The 20,401-nt window shown below is 46.7% G+C and overlaps 1 protein-coding gene across 2 annotated transcripts in view; it reads right to left on the bottom strand.

The window, feature by feature from the left end:
- RDX (radixin) overlaps positions 1–20,401 on the bottom strand; it is a 100,213-nt gene that overhangs the window by 3,289 nt on the left and 76,523 nt on the right. For both annotated transcript variants that reach the window (XM_050928005.1, XM_050928012.1), the window contains exons 9-13: positions 16,976–17,139; positions 12,427–12,557; positions 2,829–2,989; positions 821–913; positions 161–406 (exon numbers count right to left, since the gene is read on the bottom strand). In XM_050928005.1, coding sequence (XP_050783962.1) covers positions 161–406; positions 821–913; positions 2,829–2,989; positions 12,427–12,557; positions 16,976–17,139 — 795 coding nt within the window. The remainder of the gene's footprint in view (positions 1–160; positions 407–820; positions 914–2,828; positions 2,990–12,426; positions 12,558–16,975; positions 17,140–20,401) is intronic.

Genomic DNA, 20,401 nt, shown 5'->3' with positions numbered 1-20,401 from the left:
TGTTTAGTTACAAATCTAGTAAGTGATAAAATATGCAAAGGAAACTATACACAGAGTTTCACTAAAACGTTCTGTTTAAATACACAAGATTTTCAGCAATTAAGGAATGAAAAACTGAAGGCTTAATTATACCATTAAAGCAACCACAAACCTTCATTACCTGGAGCTGTTTCTTAACACGTTCATTTTTCTGTGTCTCTGTTACCCGTTCTTCCTCACTTCTGTGGTTCATGACACCATCAGAAGACAGTTCTGCACTAGCTTCAGCATTGTTCTCATCATGTTCATCATGCTCATTCTCTGTTGGAGGAATAACTGGTGGTGGAGGTGGTGGTGGTGGTGGAGCAGACATTACAGTCTTCAGTTCTTCTTTGGTCTTTTCCAAATCCTCTTGGGCTGCAAAAGCCTAAAAAATAATACTGCTACTTAGCATTTATATAGTTTCACCTTCAAAGTGATTTAAAAATAATCTAAGAATTAAAAAGAAAATAGTATAAATGTCTACATATATGGCAACCACTCCTGTACACTAGCAGAGTCATTTATAGACTGAAACCTGTGAGGATATAAGCCAGAGCAGAAAGGAGTTCTGATGAGAGTATTTTTTCTCCATATTGATTTAATCACTCAGTATTCCGAAATTAATTAAATTGGTATTTTGTATGGTTTGAAGAAGTTGGAGGACTAGATCTTTTGAGATGGGATTTTCAAAGGAGCCAAAGGCAGACATGCACCCAGCCTCACTAAATTTCAGTGGGAATTGTACACCTAACTTCCTGCTTTGAAAATCCCAACTTAATACACAATAAGAGTTTATTACTTTGTGCTGCCATTCTGAGGCTTCCTCTTCCTTCTTCTTCTTGGCCTCCTCTAGAAGTGCAATCTTGGCAGTGAACTCAGCAAGTTCTGCTGCCTAAAAACAAGAGAATTAAACAAGTAGAAAGGTTAATTTGCTACCCATTTTTGGCTCTGTAGTGGAAGAGCAAAGCCTTTGCTATGCTTTGGGCTAGAAGAATTAATTAACTAGGAGCTCAATCACTAAAAGTACTATTTTAAAAAGGTACAAAAAATATAGATGAGCTAGGAGACATTCTATGCTATACCTCACAGGAAGCATGGCCTAGTGAAGAGGGCTTTAAGTCACCTTTGTATGTCCCAGATTCTGAGCTGTCTGGGGCTGATACAGCCCCAGGCATGAATTAGAACAGGCCCAGGAGATCCTGACATTTACAGTAGCCTTACCTGGGCTACCTACATGCTGGTACCACAGCCCAAAATCTCAGAGCTTGTCTTCACTACTGGGGTAAGCTGATCTAAGTTACAGTACTCCAGTTACATGAATAACATAGCTGGAGTCAACGTAGCTTAGGTCGACTTACCGCGGTGTCTTCACTGTGTTGCATCAACAGGGGATGCTCTCCCGTTGACTTACCTTAATCCTCTCAGAGGCTGGAGTACCGGAGTTGACCAGAGAGCGTTCTGCCATCGATTTAGTGGGTCTTCACAAGACCCACTAAATTGACCCCTGCTGCATCAATTGCAGCAGCGCCGATCTCGCAGAATCATAGAAGATTAGGGTTGGAAGAGACGTCAAGAGGTCATCTAGTCCAACCCCCTGCTCAAAGCAGGACCAAGCCCAACTAAATCAAATCTAAATCCCCTGATAGTGAAGACCAGCCCTCAGTGCTATGGTAACCCTCCTTCTCACTCTCAGCCCTATCTGTTACAGATGCGGACTGCAGGGGGTCAGGGTAGGGCTGCTCCTACACTGGAGGAATTCTCCCTGGACAACTATGGTTCCTTTATAATATAGCATGTACAGACCAGGGTCTGGAATCAACCTACTATATTTTCTTACTTTCTACCTTAAGTGATTGAAAAGGGAAAAAACTTACGTAGTTGTAGTCAAACATAATATTTTCTTAAGCTTAATTTTTTTCCATTTAACAGAAAGCTCAGCCTCCCAATGGGATGAAAATGACTGGCCATCTTACAGTGAAAGAAACTAAGGGAAGCCATTCTGGTTCTCAACCAGATGAACCTGAAATATTAGGAGGAAGGTTTGTTTCAGAGTGGCTATATAGGATATATCTGTGAGGGAAGCATACTATGGCTTCTCTATTCCCGCCCCCAAATCTTATTTTTTGCTGTGAGTAGCAATACAGTGGGAGATAGCCATATTCTGGCAACTTCTCAACAATGATCTCTATGATAGCAGACTATGCCACCTATACAGGTAATTTTAGTTATTATGAAAAAATACTTCTACATTCTGGGTGGGATTTTCAAAAGCGCTCAGCACTGACTAACTCTGCTCCCAAAGAAATCAACAGGAATTTTATGGTTAATTTCACTGGCAGCAGAATTCAGCAACATTGAATGCTCCTGAAAACCTAACCCTGAAATTTTAATGTACAATTTATTTAAATACAAGCGTAATATGGTCCAGTAATGAGCAATCGAGCATAGCATGTTACCAGACACTAAAGGACTGCAATGTCTCCTGGAAACTGACTATGGGAAAACCTACAAAGGATGTCACTACATGTTATGAGTAACATATTTCAGTATCAATTCCATATACTTGTTGGCATTTTAAATTTATTATTAATAATGAACAGGTCAAACTATTGTGATTGCCACTTATGTAAAAGGTATCAATCTGCTTATCAAAGCCGGAAACTAATGTTCAGGGTAACTTACAGGTACCTATGTTCCATTAAGGAAGAGTATCTGTTTCTTTCAACAAAAAAGTAATTAATGTCAAACCCAAAAAGGCTGTATTTTCAACTTGTTGAAATAACTGTAGCTTGATTTCAACTGCTTACTAGCTGCTCCTGATTCTTCATCTGATCAGCAGCCTGTTTGGCTAGAGCAGCTTTTGCCTCCTCTGCAGCTCGACGGTCTTTTTCTAGGCGCTCTGCTTCCTCTTTTGCTCGCTTTCGTTCTTGATCCAGTTCTAGAGCTTTTCTTGTCTGTTCTTCCAGCTCTGTCCAAAGGAAGGTTCACAGAAGACACTGTTAGTTGGTTTTTGTACTGATAAATGTAAATGTATCAAAGTTTATATTCTCTATGAAGTCAATAAGTACCCAAACTGTAAGTTATTTAAATGGTGGTGAATTGTGTTCCTCATTTTCTGGGTGCCCCAACTGAGATGCTAGGGTTATGATTTGCAAAAATACTGAGAATTCTCAGCTGCAACTGAAATCAATAGGTGCTGCACTTTCAGCATATAAAGGTAATGGTAAGTACTCTGCAAAATCAGGTCCTAGGCATCTGAAATTGGACACCCAAATTTAGTACATACATTTGACCTTAACTTTCTCTCTGCCTCAGTCCCCCACCTGTAAAATTGAGATAATACCACCACCTAACAGGTCTTGTGGAGATTAATGTTTGTGAAGCATACAGATACACTAGTGGTAAGCCTCACAGAAAAGCCTATGAAAAAATTAATAATTCTGTCTTCAGAGCAGGGTTTGAATCACGTGCAGAAAATAAGGCTAAGGGCCACACTCTTTTATCCATGAGAATAAAAGAATTAAAAAATGGCTCATTCAGTGAGATAAGGCTTCATCCAGGCTGATAGGGTTTATTCTTCCCAGACTTGAGTCTAGGTCAGAATAAAACCTTAAAGATGCTGGCCTAGGAAAGACTGTGGGGCTGAGCAGCTTGTCAGCTGCAGCCCAAAGAAGACAGAGACACTAAGAAAAAGAAACTACAGCAAGCAGGCTGTCTCTTCCAGCTTAGAGATGGAGTAGCTGGGCAGGAAAGTTTTCAGTGAAAGGTTAGTGTTCAGGTAAGGGGAAAAATGTACAGACATTTGTTATATCCCTTTGCTCTGCATGTTAGGTACCTTTGGGTGCATAAATAATGCTTTGTTTCTTTAAGCTGTTTTGAGTCACTTTAATCAGCTGCTGTCACAGGCTCTCAGAGGAAAGGAGCTTACAGTTGCCAAATACAATTGGGTTTGTCAGATTAACGTGGTTAGTAAACAGGGGATTGCAGCCCCAAGAACCAGTCTAAAAGTGGTAGGACTCAGAGGTGAAAGTAAGCCCGTAAGGGCCGGTATGGCGTACTGGTAAGAAAAGGTGCAGTAGCGTACTGGCAAGAAAGTGCAGCATTCAGTGCCGGCTTACTTTCATCTCTGTTAGCTGCATAACAAACAGCTTAAACTCAGAGTTAATAAAAGTTTGGAAAGAGAAAAGTCACTGTCACATTTGTCTGTTGTTTCTCTCCCTCTCCTCCTCCAGCCAGGCTGCAGATGCAATTAGGCTCTGCATCCCCTCCACTCAGCAGGGGCTGCAGCAGCTCCCCTCTAGCTTGCAGCAGGGAGCAGGGGGACTGGCTGAGGGAGAAGCCTGCCCAGGATGCCTGCTGCATGCATAAAAACAGTTTAAACTCAGCTGTTGCCTGCGAGGTTCAGCCTGGTGATTAGGAGCGGTTTCTGGCATCCTTGTTAATTTCACTCACAGGTGTGTGCGCGCGCAAGTGAGTGAGTGAGTGAGTGTGAGAGAGACAGAGAGAGAGACCATGGCAGAGGCAGTTCTTTTCTGCCCCCTGGATGAGATCTCCAATACTATAATACACAAAAAATACAATAGGCATTTGGCTGCATAGCTTAAATCCAGAGCTAATAAAAGCCAGTAGAAGGGAAAAAGAACTCGCTGTCACATTGGTTTTTCTCCTCCGTCCTCCTCTAGCCAGGCTGCGGACTGGGCGAAGCTCCCTGCTTCCCCTCCTCCTACCTGGCACTCAGCAGGGGCTGCAGTGGCTCCCCTCTAGCTTGCCAGAGGGGCAAGGGGCTGCGCTGCACCATGTCCACCAGTGCCCCACTTTCCCTGGACCCTCTCTATTTCCTTGGAAGTCAGATATCAAGGATTATTTAATCTCTCTTCCAGGCACATAAAAGGGTGCAGGGGGCACACCAATGGGTGGCTAGTAGTAGGGGAAGGCAGGGGTGAATGAAGGACAACTGGAATAGCCTTCATGAAATATACAAGATACTTAGAGAAAGTTTTGTCAATTTCATCCTCAGCACTCTATAGGACACTGACAAAATAAAGAGATCTGAGATCGCATCCCTATGTCCTAAAGACATTTCAGCTGTTTAATTCTATATATAAAGAGGATAGAATGAAAACTACAGTTTCTTTCAAAGGAGGCACAATAACTTCCCTGAATATCCAGTTTTCCCCTCCAATCCCTTTGTGGTTTTTCTATCAGGGCTTTTTGCTTTCCCTGTGAATCTTTAGCTACTTTAGCAAAATTGCTTTGCCCAAAATAAACCCCGATCATCATGACACATCTTCTCACCATGTTCTCCATAGTTTCCTTTTCTTTTCTTTTTTTTAAATTTTAAACAGTAACATTTCAAAGAGGATCTGCAAGCAGTTTGGTCATCACAACCATGATCCTCTGCTGGGGAGAGAATGGGATATATTTGAACTTGGAAATGGTTCCTGATTTTGATTGTATTTTTTGTGTATTATACTTTTGGAGATCAACTCATCCAGGGGGCAGAAAACAAAAGACAGTTACTCATCTTTGTAACTGTTGTTCTTCGAGATGTGTTGCTCATATCCATTCCAATTAGGTGTGCGCGCGCCGCATGCACGTTTGTCGGAAGGTTTTTACCCTAACAATCTCGGTGTTAGGCTCGGTGGGTCGGCTGGGTCGCCCCCTGGAGTGGCGCCGGATATATACCCCTGCCGACCCAATGGCCCTTCAGTTCCTTCTTGCCGGCTACTCCAACAGAGGGGAAGGAGGGCGGGTTTGGAATGGATATGAGCAACACATCTCGAAGAACAACAGTTACAAAGGTGACTAACCATCTTTTCTTCTTCGAGTGCTTGCTCATATCGATTCCAATTAGGTGACTCCCAAGCCTTACCTAGATGGTAGGGTCAGAGAGTGAGATGTTGCAGAATGTAGAACTGCTGATCCAAATGCAGCGTCATCTCTGGACTGTTGAACCAATGTGTAATGTGATGCAAAGGTGTGGACCGAGGACTAGGTAGCTGCCCAACATATTTCCTGGATGGGTACATGAGCCAGGAAAGCGGCAGATGAAGCCTGGGCCCTGGTAGAATGGACGGTAAGGTGGTTCATTGGAACATGAGCCAAGTCATAGCAGGTGCGGATGCATGATGTTACCCAAGATGAAATCCTCTGGGAGGAGACAGGTAGGCCCTTCATCCGGTCTGCCACCGCAACGAAGAGTTGTGGTGTTTTACGAAAGGGCTTTGTTCTCTCGATATAAAATGCAAGCGCCCTACGGACGTCTAGGGAGTGCATTTGCTGCTCCCGGTGTAATGAGTGTGGCTTCGGGAAGAAGACCGGAAGGAAGACATCCTGGTTGATATGAAAGGCCGATATCACTTTAGGGAGGAAGGCCGGATGTAGCTGCAACTGTACCTTGTCCTTATGAAACACTGTATACGGGGGGTCCACTGTGAGAGGCCGAAGCTTGGAAACTCGTCTTGCCGATGTAATGGCTACGAGGAAGACTGTCTTCCAGGACAGGTTCAGCAGCGAGCAGGTTGCTAGCGGCTCGAAGGGAGCAGTCATAAGTTTGGCTAGAACTAGGCTGAGGTCCCAAGTTGGGGCGGGGCGACATACCTGTGGGTATAATCACTCCAAGCCCTTGAGGAACCTCGAAACCATGGAGTGAGAGAACACCGAGTGGCCGCTCTTTCCTGGGTGGAAGATAGAGATGGCGCCAAGTGCACCTTCAATGAAGATACCGCTAGGCCATGCTGTTTTAGAGAGACCAGAGGTAGTCCAGGATGGTAGGGACTGGAACCTCGGTGGGAGTAACATTACATTGGTCACACCAGCAGGAGAAGCGCTTCCACTTGGCCAGATATGTTAACCTAGTGGAAGGTTTCCTACTACCCAGGAGCACTTGTTGCACTGAGGCAGAGAAATGTAACTCAGACTGGCTTAACCATGCAGTAACCATGCTGTGAGGTGAAGAGACTGCAGGTCTGGGTGGTGAAGTCTGCCGTGGTCCTGAGTTATCAGGCCTGGGCAAAGAGGTAGAGGGATTGGGTTGGCTATCAAGAGGTTGAGCAACATGGTGTATCAGTGTTGCCTCGGCCAGGCGGGAGCGATCATGATGAGGTGGGCTGACTCTGCGGAGCTTGAGCAGGACCCTGTGAACCAGCAGGAATAGTGGGAATGCGTAAAAAAGATGGCTCATCCATGGTATCAGAAATGCGTCTGAGATCGAGCCCTGGGAGAGACCTTGGAAGGAGCAGAACGTCTGGCATTTCCTGTTCTCGCGGGAGGCGAAGAAGTCTATCCGGGGAAAGCCCCACTTCCGGAAAACAGAATGGATAACTTCCGGACGAAATCGACCACTCGTGAGACAGGAAGGATCTGCTGAGTTGATCCGCCAGAGTGTTCAGAACCCCTGGGAGAAAAGATGCTACCAGGTCTATTGAGTGGGCTATGCAGAAGTCCCAGAGTTGAATAGCTTCCTGACAAAGGGGGGAGGAACATGCTCCTCCCTGCTTGTTTATGTAAAACATAGCCGTTGTGTTGTCTGTGAACACTGAGACACAACGGCCTTGTAACTGCCCTTGAAACGCCTGGCATGCCATGCGGACTGCTCTCAGCTCCTGGACATTAATGTGCAAGGCCAGTTCCTGAGTTGACCAAAGGCCTTGAGTGCAGAGATGTTCGAGGTGGGCACCCCAGCCGAGAGATGACGCGTCCGTTGTCAGGGTCACTGAAGGTTGAGGCGGATGGAATGGCATCCCTGCACAGACCAGGGAGAGCGTCAACCACCAGTCCAGGGAGCCTAGGATGTCCGAGGGGATCGTGAGGATCGTGTCTATACTGTCTCTGCCCGGGTGGTACACCGAGGAGAGCCAAGTTGGAAGGGGACGAAGACGTAGTCTGGACTGTTTGGTCACGAATGTGCAGGCAGCCATGTGACCCAGGAGGCCGAGACAAGTGCGAGCCGAAGTTGTCGGGAAGTTTTGTAGGCCTTGTATAATTGATACCATCGCCTGAAACCGAGGCTGTGGTAAGCAGGCCCTGGAGAGACTGGAGTCCAGAATGGCCCCAATGAATTCTACTCTGTGTGGGAACAAGAGTGGATTTTTCTATGTTGATCATCAGGCCTAGTCGCTCGAATAGGTCCTTGACGATGCCCACATGACGGGTGACTTGGGTCTCAGAGGCCCCTCGAGTGAGCCAATCGTCAAGATACAGGAAGACGTGTATCCGATGACAACGGAGGGAGGTGGCGATTACAGCCATGCATTTTGTAAATACTCGCGGGGCTGTAGAGGAAGGACTGTAAATTGGAAATGGTGACGGTTGACCACAAACCGGAGGTACCGTCTGTGCGGAAGGTAAATGGCAATGTGAAAATACGTGTCCTTTATATCAAGGGCGGCATACCAGTATCCGGGATCCAAGCATGAGATGATGGTCCCCAGGGATACCATGCGAACTTCAACTTTATCATGAACTTGTTGAGTCCTCGCAGGTCTAGGATAGGCCTGAGACCTCCCTTCACCTTGGGGATTAGGCAATAGCGGGAATAGAAACCCTTGCCCCTCGAGTCCTTCGGTACCTCCTCTATAGCTCCCATGGCAAGGAGCATCTGTACCTCTTGCAAGAAGAATTGCTCGTGAGAGGGGTCCCTGAAGAAGGACAAGGATGGCGGATGGGAGGGGCAAAATAAACTGGAGGTGGTATCTGAATTCTACCGTGCGTAGGACCCAACAATCCGAAGTTAGTTGGGTCCACGCAGGGAGGAAAAGGGAGAGGCGGTTGTAAAAAGGAGGGGAAGGATCCTGGGAAACAACCGGTATGCCGTCCTCGGGCGTGCCTTCAAAAGTTTGGTTTGGGTCCCGCGGGTGGTTTGGAGGGACCCTGATTCCGACCCCCTTGGGGTCCCGACTGCCATCTGCGATTGCCTCGGCCACGCCTTCTGCCGAAGTCCTGTCGTGGCCTAGGCGAGGGGTAAGGGCAGTGAGGTTGGGGATGGAAGGATCTGCGCTGAGTCATCGGTGTGTGCATCCCGAGTGAGCGCATGATCACCCTGTTACCCTTGGCTGCAAAGCCTAAAGGACCAGTTTTTTCAGAAAATAAGCCTTGGCCATCGAAGGGCAAGTCCTGTATTGTGTGTTGCAGTTCAGGTGGAAGGCCTGACACCTGAAACCATGATATTCGCCTCATGACAATACCTGAGGCCAGAGTTCTGGCTGCGGAGTCTGCTACATCCAGTGAGGCCTGGAGAGAAGTTCTCGCCACCTTCTTCTCTTCCTCCAAAAGGGCAGCAAACTCTTGACGGGAGTCTTGGGGGACTAACTCCGTGAATTTTCCAACCGCCGCCCAGGTGTTATAGTTGTACCGGCTAAGCAGGGCTTGCTGGTTTGCCACCCTGAGTTGGAGGGTCCCCGCAGAGTATACCTTGCGGCCCAATAAGTCCATGCGCCTAGACTCCTTTGATTTTGGAGCCGGAGCTTGCTGGCCATGGCGCTCCCTTTCGTTGACTGATTGCACGACAAGGGAGCAGGGTGCACATACAGGTACTCGTACCCCTTAGAGGGTACCATGTACTTCTGCTCAACTCCCCTGGCCGTGGGTGGAATAGAGGCTGGAGACTGCCAGATGGTATCGGCATTTGCCTGGATCGTACGAATGAATGGCAAGGCCACTCTTGTGGGGCTGTCAGCTGACAAAATATCCACCACCGGGTCCTCTGTCTCCGGGACCTCCTCCACCTGAAGATTCATATTCAGGGCCACGCGTCTCAGGAGGTCCTGATGTGCCCTCAGGTCAATTGGAGGAGGGCTCGAGGAGGAGGGCCCCACCACCGCTTCATCAGGAGAGGAGGAAGAGGAAAGGCCAGGGACAAGAGGGTCCTGCGCGGGCTCCTGTTCGTGGGACCTGAGAGTCTGTTGATTGCATGGAAGCTTCCTCCGTACCGGCAGGAGGGGGGTGGCTGACCGTCACGTCCGGCACCCGGTGTTCCAATGTTACGGAGCGTGATGGCACTGGAGGCGCACCTTGGGCTTGGTGATATGCCCAAGATGTCCAAAATGACCACTGATGAGGTCTTGTTCTTGGGCCTGGGTCTCCTGGAAGACTTGGCTGGGCACATCTGAGTCACGGTCCTGTGCATAGGAAGCACTGTCCGCGCGAGATGACACCGATGTGTGTTGAGACGGCCATGGAAGAGCTGAAATGCCCTGGGAAGGGTCTCCATCTCAAAAAGATATCTCTCTCTGCGTCATCGGAGAGCGGTACTGGGTGGCATACCGGTACCGGGAACGAGACTGGGACCTGCGACCAGAGTGGTGCCGGGAGGTCGACTGAGATCGACGCTTGATGTCTGGAGTGGTTGTGAGAGTCACGGTGCCGGGAATGGTGCCAGGAGCTGGATCGGTGCCGAGAGTACCGAGTTGGCGAATGGGACGCTGAACGGTGCCGCGAGTGCGACCGGTACCAAGATGGATAGCAGTGCCAGGACTGCGAGTGGCATCAGGACCGGAATCGGTGACAGGACTGAAAGCACCGGCGGGACCGCAATCGTGATCGATGCCTCTCGGTGGTGCCGACCGAGGATGGTCTCAGCAGGGCAGGCTTGCCAATCGATTGTATAACCTGCACCGGCGGTGCCGGGGGTTGAGGCAGCACAGACTCTGTCAGCGCAATCAGCTCCCTCGCCATGGATGTGCTCTCCAGCATTGAGACGAAAGTCCCGCTCCTTCTTCGTCCTCGGCTTAAAGGCCTTACAGATCCGGCACTTATCCGAGAGATGGGATTCCCCAAGGCACTTAAGACAGGAGTCATGGGGATCTCCTGTTGGCATCGGCTTGTGGCAGGCCGAGCACGGTTTGAAGCCAGGTGAACCGGGCATGGGCCCCGATACTGAGTGCGGGGAAGGGGCTAATCCCTGAACCCCTGTCAACTATATACACTAACTATATTATAGAACGAATAAAACTAACTACAACTATAGACATTATAACTATATACACAAAAATTAGTAAGAGAACTACGAGTAGCTAGGGAAGTGGAGATCAGCTAAGCCACGCTTCACTGTTCCAACGACCGACGCGGGTGGTAAGAAGGAACTGAAGGGCCGTTGTGTCGGCAGGGGTATATATCCGGCGCCATGGTGGTGCCACTCTAGGGGGCGACCCAGCTGACCCAGCGAGTGTTGTTAGGGTAAAAATCTTCCGACGAACGTGCACGCGGTGTGCGCACACCTAATTGGAATCAATATGAGCAAGCACTCGAATAACTGCCCCCGCCATCGTCACACACCCCACCCCACAACAGCTGTGAGTGAAATTAACAAGGATGCCAGAAACAGCTCCTAATCCCACAGGCTGAACCGTGGAGGGAACAGCTGAGTTTAAACTGTTTTTATGCAGGCAGCAGGCATCCTGGGCAGACTTCTCCCTCAGCCAGTTCCCCTGCTGCAAGCTAGAGGCGAGCCGCTGCAGCCGCTGCTGAGTGCTGGGGGTGGAGGGGAAGCGCGGAGCCTAGCCCCATCTGCAGCCTGGCTGCAGGAGGAGGGAGGACATGGAGAAAAATGTGACAGTGAGTTTTCACTTTTTCAGGCTTATTCCAATATTAAAGTTTTATTACAGACAGTACTGGTAGTAGTAGCTTTATTTTCGATATCTATGTCATGCAATGGGAGGGATCCATGAAGTATGTAGGAGAGGTCTGTTGCTTGCGATTAGAACATATGGGTAACAAATGTAAATTACTCTCACCCCTGCCTAAACCCCAGGGCTCCCAGCCGCCTCTGCAGCTGGTAGCTCCAGGGTGATTTAAAGGGCCCCGGACTCCCAGCTTCAGCTGGAGTCCTGGCCTTTTAAATCCTGATTTAAAAGCCCTGGGATTTAAAGGCCCCAGTCTCTTCTGGTAGAGGCTACGCCTCTTCTGGTTGAGGCCCCTCCTCCTCCTCAGCACTCCAGAGTACCAGTAAGTCCTTTAACTAACTTTCACCACTGGTAGAACTGCATGGTTGCACCTAGATGGGGTGAAGGTAGTGAAACCTATCCACAAAGGGGTGTCCTTGAGAGGAACTAAAAGGGTTCCGAAGTGCAGCTTGCCCTATATACCTATGACACAAAGATTCTACAAATGTGCAGCTAAGAATACAGAAAATTATACATCATTTTAAGTGAAATTATACATTGTTTTAAACAATTCAACAGTACACAATTTAAGTGGCATATAATTCAACTTCTAAAAAAGATGCTGCAGTGTTTGAACTACAAATGTCAGTGAATGTTAAAATCAAAACTGTATACAAAAATGTCCATTAATAACAATGTCATTAAGTTTTGTAATTTTTATAAACAATCCTAAATTATGGAATTAAACTATTCAACACTTCTGCAAGGATTGAAATAAAAGGGATTACATGATGAATGAGTTTACCTTTTTGGGCCTTCATTGTCTGTTCTTCAATTTGCCGTAAGCGCTCCATTAATTCTTCTTTTTCACGCTCTATTCTTTCCTTTTCCTTTTCTGCTATTTCCCTTTTTTTCTTCTCATTTTCTAATTGTGCTCTAAAAACACCAGTTAAACTCAATTGAAGTCATGGAACTTATTCTCAGTTCACAAAGATGTGTAAGCAAGAGCAGAATTTAGTACTAAATGTTTCAGATTCAGTTTATCCTACAAATAAGTGTCAATAACTCAGTTATAACATTATTGCAATCTGGAATATAGAAAGCCTCTTAACACAATAGAGCTTCAGAACCTGGGTCAAGGCTTGACCAAGTTACATTCAAGAGTTTAGTGCTGTTATGGCCAAAGTTAAGATTTTCATCTCTGCTGAAAATCACAACTGTCCACTTCTTGGCAAACAGGTCTATCTGTGGGATGCCACATTGAAATATGTGGTGGAGTATAGTGGGATCTATCTCCCATTCGTGATCTTGTGAGAAATGTCTGCTTAGGACATCCACTGTATGCCCAAAAGGTAAGCTGCTGATCTGGTTTTGTATGCACCAATTCCAAAATCCCACTGCTTTGACACAGAGGGAAGGTGATCTCACTCCCGCTTGGCGGTTTATGAAAAATATGCATTGACACATTGTCCATCGGGATTTTTATGTATTTGCCCCTAATCTGTGGGAGGAAATGGATACAGACATTTCTGACTGCTCTGAATTCCAACAAGTTGACGTGGAGAGTAGACTTGGGAGACTGCCATCTGCCTTGAACAGTGTTAGTGTCTAGATTAGCTCCCCATCCCAGTAAGGATGCCTCCTTATTACTGATGTTGGAGACGGCTGAGTGAAGAGGATCCTTGTGAAACCATTGTGAGGGTTCTTCCACCAGTCGAGGCATTTATTGACTACTGAAGGCATGAAGAGCAGTTTGTTTAAACTGTTTGCTTGGTGAGTACACAGTTCTGAGCTACCTATGGATGCAGCACATGTGAAGCGTACCATGATTTATTACAAAGGTGCCAGACGCCATATGTCCCAATAGCTGAAAACAAGTTCTGGCCAATGTTTGAGGGCTGACTTGAACTGTAGTGACTAAAGTGGCCAGGGCTATGAACTTGTAAGAAGGGAGGAATGCTTTGGCTGTTACTGCATTGAGGTAAGCTCCTACGAACTCCAGTCGTTGTACTAGAGTTAAGGTGAACTTTTGGATGTTTAATTGTAGTCCCAGTCTGAGAAATAGGTCTACAGCCCTGAGTGGCCATCGAAGCTTCATTGAAGGACTGCCCTTTGAGCAAGCAATCACTGAAATATGGGAAAATCAGAGTTCCTTGTTTGTGAAGATGAGCTGTTACCACAGAAAGAACTTTTGAGAACACTCTGGGCACAGACTAGAGAACAAATGGTAGCACGATCGATGCCTCAAGCCCGAAGAACACTGCCTGGAGTCCAGGGACTGACACCGGGAACTCTGGCAGGCAAGCTGACCCATGTCCGGGGGCCAGTGTTCAGGCATGTTCTGAGGGGGCAACCCCTGTGGCGGGGAGCAGTGCTGCACTGATGGGGACCATTGAAAGGGTCCCAATGCAGGTTTACCCCTGGAACGGGGCACCTCACTGGACAGTATGGGCAGCACCGGCAGGCACAGAATGTCCTTAGTGGCCTGAAAGGCCTCAGGTATGGATGCCACCACCAGGTGTGAAGTGCCTCTGCTACTCCCCGAGGTGGGAGGAGGGTCTTGAAGTGGGCTCAGTCATTCAGTGGGAGTCAGGGCCCGACTTCTGTCCAGAGGGGAAGAGCTGCCCTGTGTGGGTCCTTGCTTTCCTCCAGCTCTCTCCTTCCATTTACGGGACATAGGAGAATGTCTCCTCCCAGTCTCTCTTTGCCTTTTAGCCAGTATCAAGGATGGGAATCGGGGCCGGACTGAGACCGGTGCTGGCGGCATGCTGCGCACCAAGGCCACAGTGCTATGAGCAGAGTCCGATATGGTCAGCTCTGAGGCTAGTGCAAGGGTTGACTCCGCAAGGAGCATTTGGAGACAAATGCCCTGCTCCTTTTTGGTCCACTGTCTGAAGCTCTTGCAAATAAGTCACTTAACACTAACATGGGTTTCCCCTAACTTGATGATTACCTGTCCTGTTCATTCCCTCTGAAGCACCTGGCATCGGCCACTGACAGAAGACAGGACACTGGGCTAGATGGACCATTGGTCTGACCCAGTATGGCCGCTCTTATGTTTAATCAGTCAAATCTAGTGTTTCGAAATTGTGGGTTGTGAGGTTGATGCCCGAGAAGCTGTTGGCCTCTTCTTCTGGAACCATTGCCACTTATGTTCAGGTTCATAATGATTCTGGGAGGGATCAGATCTCTCTGCCACCTGGGACCTATCAAAATTTCTTTTTTGTGTAAATTTCCAGAGAGAGCACAAGGTGGCTCTAAAGCACAATTGGCTCTCTGTGATGATCACCTGGCATTGCTTCTTCTGGTTTGTTGGAAGATGCTCAATAAAGGCATTTAACTTTGAATGGTTAGTATAGCTGTATTTCACCTTGAGGATTTGATAATGGGCAATCCTAAATTGTAAGGTAGCCAATGTGTACGACTTACAGCCAAATAAATCAAGATGTGTTAAATCTTTATCATATGGTGTCAATTTAGCCTGGTATTGTCAGCCATGTTTATTCACAGCATCAACCACAAGAGAGTTGGGGGATGGGTGCGAAAAATAAAAATTCAGAGTCCTTGGACAGAACACAATTTTTTGTCTGTCCTCTTATGGGTGGATGGTACTGTGGTTAGGAGATGCCCAATTATTTTTTCAGGGTCTAACAAGGCCTCACAAACAGATAGTGCAATGCGAGCAGATGATGAAGTATGCAGAATATCACATAATTTATGTGGAACTCTCTAACCTCCACCAGTGGAATTTGCAAGGGGGCCATTATCCTTTTAAAAAGGCCCTGGAACTGCTTAAAATCATCAAACAAGGATGATGGAGAAGGCATGACAGCTTCATCTAAGGAGGAAGAAGAGATATTAGTGGTAGGGGCAATTTCTTTGTCTAATCTTGCTTCCTGCCCCTCCATGATCTCCTCTTGTGGATCAGGAACCATAGACAGAGAGGCTGGCGGGGGGGGGGAATGTCTGCTCTTCTCCTGGCAAGAAAAACTAGGGGCCCTGGAGAATTGCTGTTTGGGTTCAAGGGTCACAGTATAGTTACTGAGGTGGTATATAAGGCATGGGTGCAGGCACCCAACTGTCTCCATAGCAGCATGGTGGAGCGCATCTCTCACGAGGATAGTCCAGCACCTTAGAGGTCTCAGGAAAGCAAGTTCCTTGATAATGGAAGGGAAAGCCCCAGCCAGAAATGTGAGAAAATGATTAAGAGTCCCCATCGTCCTCCTCCTCCTCATCTTCCTCTTCACTTGGTAGAGATAGGTATAAACTCCATCAGTAATGGGCAAATCTCTGGGAATGAGAAGTGACTGGTACTGGGAATGGGTTGATGCCAAACGGGAGATTTGAGTGTTTGTTACTACCAAGTCCCAAGAAAATCAAAACTCCTGCAGTACCAAAGAGCGTATGGTACCGATGAGGCAAGTTGGGCAGAGGTAACTGTGGCAGAAGGCACCGACAGTACCAAAAGGTCTCTCGCTCTTCGATGAATGACCAGAAGGTGTCAGTCTGGTCTTTTGTGGAGCTGAAGTGCTGGGTACTGAGGTCCTAGTAGACTCTGTCAGTACCAATTTAGAAGAGCTGGTCATCTTCTCTCTGCCACTCCTATCACCTGATGGCACAGATCTTCCTGAGCTGGAACCCTTAGAGACCTTACACTTGCTGGTGGTCAGAGTACCTGCAGCCTTGTCAGAAAATCAGTAGGTGCCAAAATGAGTGTCTGAATCTAAGACCATCTCTTTGAGGTGGATTCTCTATCCAGAAGACTTGAAGACCACTTTCTAGAGTCTTTTTGAGAGGATCCCAAAGATTTCCTCTTCAATGCTCTAGAAGTGTGCTCTATCGAGGAGGTTTAAGTGATTGACCTGTTCGAAGACTATTGTACAGGGGGGAGGGGGGCGACTGGCTGAAACTAACCCTCCATCATAAGGAGACAGTTTAAGTTTCTGGTTCTTTCTGGTTTCTGGTTCTTTAAATTTTAGGCAGAAATTACACTTTTGGGGAACACGACTCCCCAAGACAACGGACACACTGACTGGGACAGCCTCTCAGCACAAAAGGCAACTTTTAAACCCAGAAGAATCAGGCATGCCCTCAGCATACCCTAAAATCTGCTATCTGAGGTGCAAGCGCACGGAGAGTGAAGCACCCACAGAAACACTACTTGACAAAGAAAAGGTTTTCTATTAAAGCCAGATGACCCATAACAATCCATGATCTAATTTACATATTCAGAAGTGGACAGGCAGAGTTTTGCCTTCTGGAACCCCAGGTACTTTGTGATTCCATGGCCATGTTCTTGCAAAATGCTTTAGATGTACTTTATTCTGGTTCACAGAAGATTGTTAATGTCATACCTTTCCAACTGTTTCTGATGTTTCTCCTCTCTAGCTTGGGCCTTCATCTGTTGCACTTCAATTGTATCAGGCTTTCTCCTCCTCATGTACAGTTCATGATTTCCCATGCACAGTGCCAAAATCCGCTTATTAATTCTCAGACGAGGTGCATAAAAAACAAAATCCTAGCAACAAAATATTTTAAGTTTAATTAAAGTGCAGCTCCTACAGTCAACAAATCTAGAATTTAAGCTAAAATCAATACGTTATATGTTTGGATTTGTAAGATTAAATATAATTTTACCGCAAACTTGACATTTTATCTCTGGCCAGTGCAATGGCAGAAACCTACAGCAGTGTTCCCCAAATGATGTCTCCCGATCCCCACAAGTGAGCTGAAGGAAGATTATAAAATGGATATGGGCCTGGCATGGAAAGGAGACCCAGGGGATGAGGGGAAAGTGATCCTACTCTGCACTCACCCTACAATGGAAGCTCCTGTCCTACATGGCTGGGCTCAGCTCCCCGCTCTGGCCATTGCAACCTGATCTACAGGGTCACAGCACCACTCAGTTTGGCCCAGCCACCCCTCCACTGTGAAGTGAGTGTGGGTTGGACCTGCTTTCCGACTCAAACCCCATAGGCCTCCCCTCTGCACTGGGCTGGGATTAGGGTTGTGGTGCCCCTTCATAGGGGCAAGGAGAAGGATGCTGGCCTATGATTTTGGAACCTCAACCCTCAAATGTGGACCCTGGGTGAAAAACACACACACACACTTAAAAAAAGCAGTTCATCGGTCACCTTAGTAAGAAGTTTGGGAACCACTGATCTACAGGACTACCAACCGAAAGAACTATCAATTTCATGAAAACGGTGGGAGAATATTTATTGTTTACTTTAATATTTCGGCTAATTCATGAAGTTTCATTTTGTGCCCCAACCTATACTTCAGAAGGAAGATGCTGAAGTGGTGGACAGCAGCAAAAAGCTGTAAGAAAACTTGAAAAAAGCAGATATGTAACTTTATTGTACAGCAGCTGTCCAACCTGCACTAGTAAATGTATTAGTGGAAAAATATCCAAAAATCATCCAAACAACATCCAAAATGTGGATAATACAAGAACAAGATAAAAATTGCATATTCTCTATATTTTAAAATGAACATTTTTTTGATTACCAGTTATTCCGCAACTGAGACGTCTAAGTAATTAAGAGAGGTCCTTGGTGCCATTTTACACAGCAGAAAAGGCTATCGCTTATGCAAAAGTGTCAGAGCAAGTTAGATCATATTTAAAATCATAGACTCAGACTCATAGACTCATAGGTCAGAAGGGACCAATCTGATCATCTAGTCTGACCTCCTGCACAAGGCAGGCCACAGAACCCCACCCATCCAATTTTATACAACCCCTATCCCAGGACCAAGTTATTGAAATCCTCAAAAATGGTTTGAAGACCTCAAGCTGCAGAGACACCACCAGCAAGAGACCCGTGCCCCACGCTGCAGGGGAAGGCGAAAAACCTCCAGGGCACCTGCCAATCTGCCCTGGAGGAAAATTCCTTCCCGACCCCAAATATGGCGATCAGCTAAACCCTGAGCATGTGGGCAAGAGTCACCAGCCAGCACCCAAGAAGGAGTTTTCCGCAGCAACTCAGTACCCATCGCATGCAACATCTCCCCGCAGACCATTGAGCAGACCTGTCTGGTGGTAATTCAAGATCAATTGCCCAAATTAACGATCCTATCATAACATCCCCTCCATATACTTATCAAGCTTTGTCTTAAAGCCAGGAAAGTCTTTTGCCCCTACTACTTCCCTCGGAAGGCTATTCCAGAACTTCACTCCCCTAATGGTCAGAAACCTTCGTCTAATTTCAAGTCTAAACTTCCTAATATCCACTTTATACCCATTCGTCCTCGTGGCTACATTAGTACTAAACTTAAATAATTCCTCTCCCTCCCTAACGTTAACCCCCTTGATATATTTATATAGGGCGAGCATATCCCCCCTCAGCCTTCTTTTGGCCAGGCTAAACCAGCCAAGCTCTTTGAGTCTCCTTTCATAAGGCAGTTTTTCCATTCCTCGGATCATCCTCGTAGCCCGTCTCTGAACCTGTTCCAGTTTGAATTCATCCTTCTTGAACATGGGACACCAGAACTGCACATAGTATTCCAGATGGGGTCTCACCAACGCCGTATACAACGGTACTAACACCTCCTTGTCCTTGCAGGAAATACCCCGCCTGATGCATCCCAAAATCGCATTTGCTTTTTTAACAGCCGTATCACATTGGCGACTCAGTCATCCTGCTATCAACCAGTACCCCAAGGTCCTTCTCCTCCTCCGTCGCTTCCAACTGATGCGCCCCCAACGTATATCCAAAATTCTTATTATTAATTCCTAAATGCATGACCTTGCACTTTTCACTATTGTATTTCATCCTATTTCTATTACTCCAGTTTACAAGGTGGTTCAGATCTTCCTGAATAGTATCCCTGTCCTTCTTCGTGTTAGCAATACCCCCCAGCTTCGTGTCATCCGCGAACTTTATTAGCACATTCCCGCTCTTTGTGCCAAGGTCAGTAATAAAAAGGTTAAATAAGATCGGTCCCAAAACCGATCCTTGAGGGACTCCACTGGTGACCTCCTTCCAGTCCGACAGTTCACCTTTCAATACGACCCTCTGGAGTCTCCCCTTTAACCAGTTCCTTATCCACCTTACAACTTTCATATTCACTCCCAGCTTTTCCAATTTAACTAACAGCTCCCCGTGCGGAACCGTGTCGAACGCCTTACTGAAATCTAGGTAAATTATATCTACCGCATTTCCTTTATCTAAGTAATCCGTCACCTTCTCAAAGAAGGAGATCAGATTGGTTTGGCACGATCTACCTTTAGTAAATCCGTGTTGCAATTCGTCACAATTACCATTGACCTCTATGTCCTTAACTACTTTCTCCCTTAAAATTTTTTCCAAGACCTTACATACTACAGATGTCAAGCTAACGGGCCTATAATTACCCGGATCACTCTTTTTCCCTTTCTTAAAAATAGGAACTACATTAGCAATCCTCCAGTCATACGGCACAACACCCGAGATTATCGATTGCTTAAAAATTCTCGCTAACGGGCTTGCAATTTCACGCGCCAGTTCCTTTAATATCCTCGGGTGGAGATTGTCCGGGCCCTCCGACTTTGACCCATCGAGCTGTTCAAGTACGGCCTCTACCTCAGTTGCAGTAATATCCACTTCCATATCCACATTCCCGTTTATCATCCCTCCATCATCGCAAGGTTCCTCACTAGTCTTATTAAAAACCGAGGCAAAGTACTTGTTTAGATGTTGGGCCATGCCTAGGTTATCCTTAACCTCCATTCCATCCTCAGTGTATAGCGGCCCCACTTCTTCTTTCTTTGTTTTCTTCTTATTTATGTGGCTGTAGAA

The sequence above is a fragment of the Gopherus flavomarginatus genome, chromosome 1, assembly GCF_025201925.1.
Source record: "Gopherus flavomarginatus isolate rGopFla2 chromosome 1, rGopFla2.mat.asm, whole genome shotgun sequence".
Classification (NCBI taxonomy): Eukaryota; Metazoa; Chordata; order Testudines; family Testudinidae; genus Gopherus; species Gopherus flavomarginatus.
The sequence above is the reverse complement of the archived record's forward strand: the minus strand, read 5'-3'. Positions and strand labels throughout refer to the sequence as shown.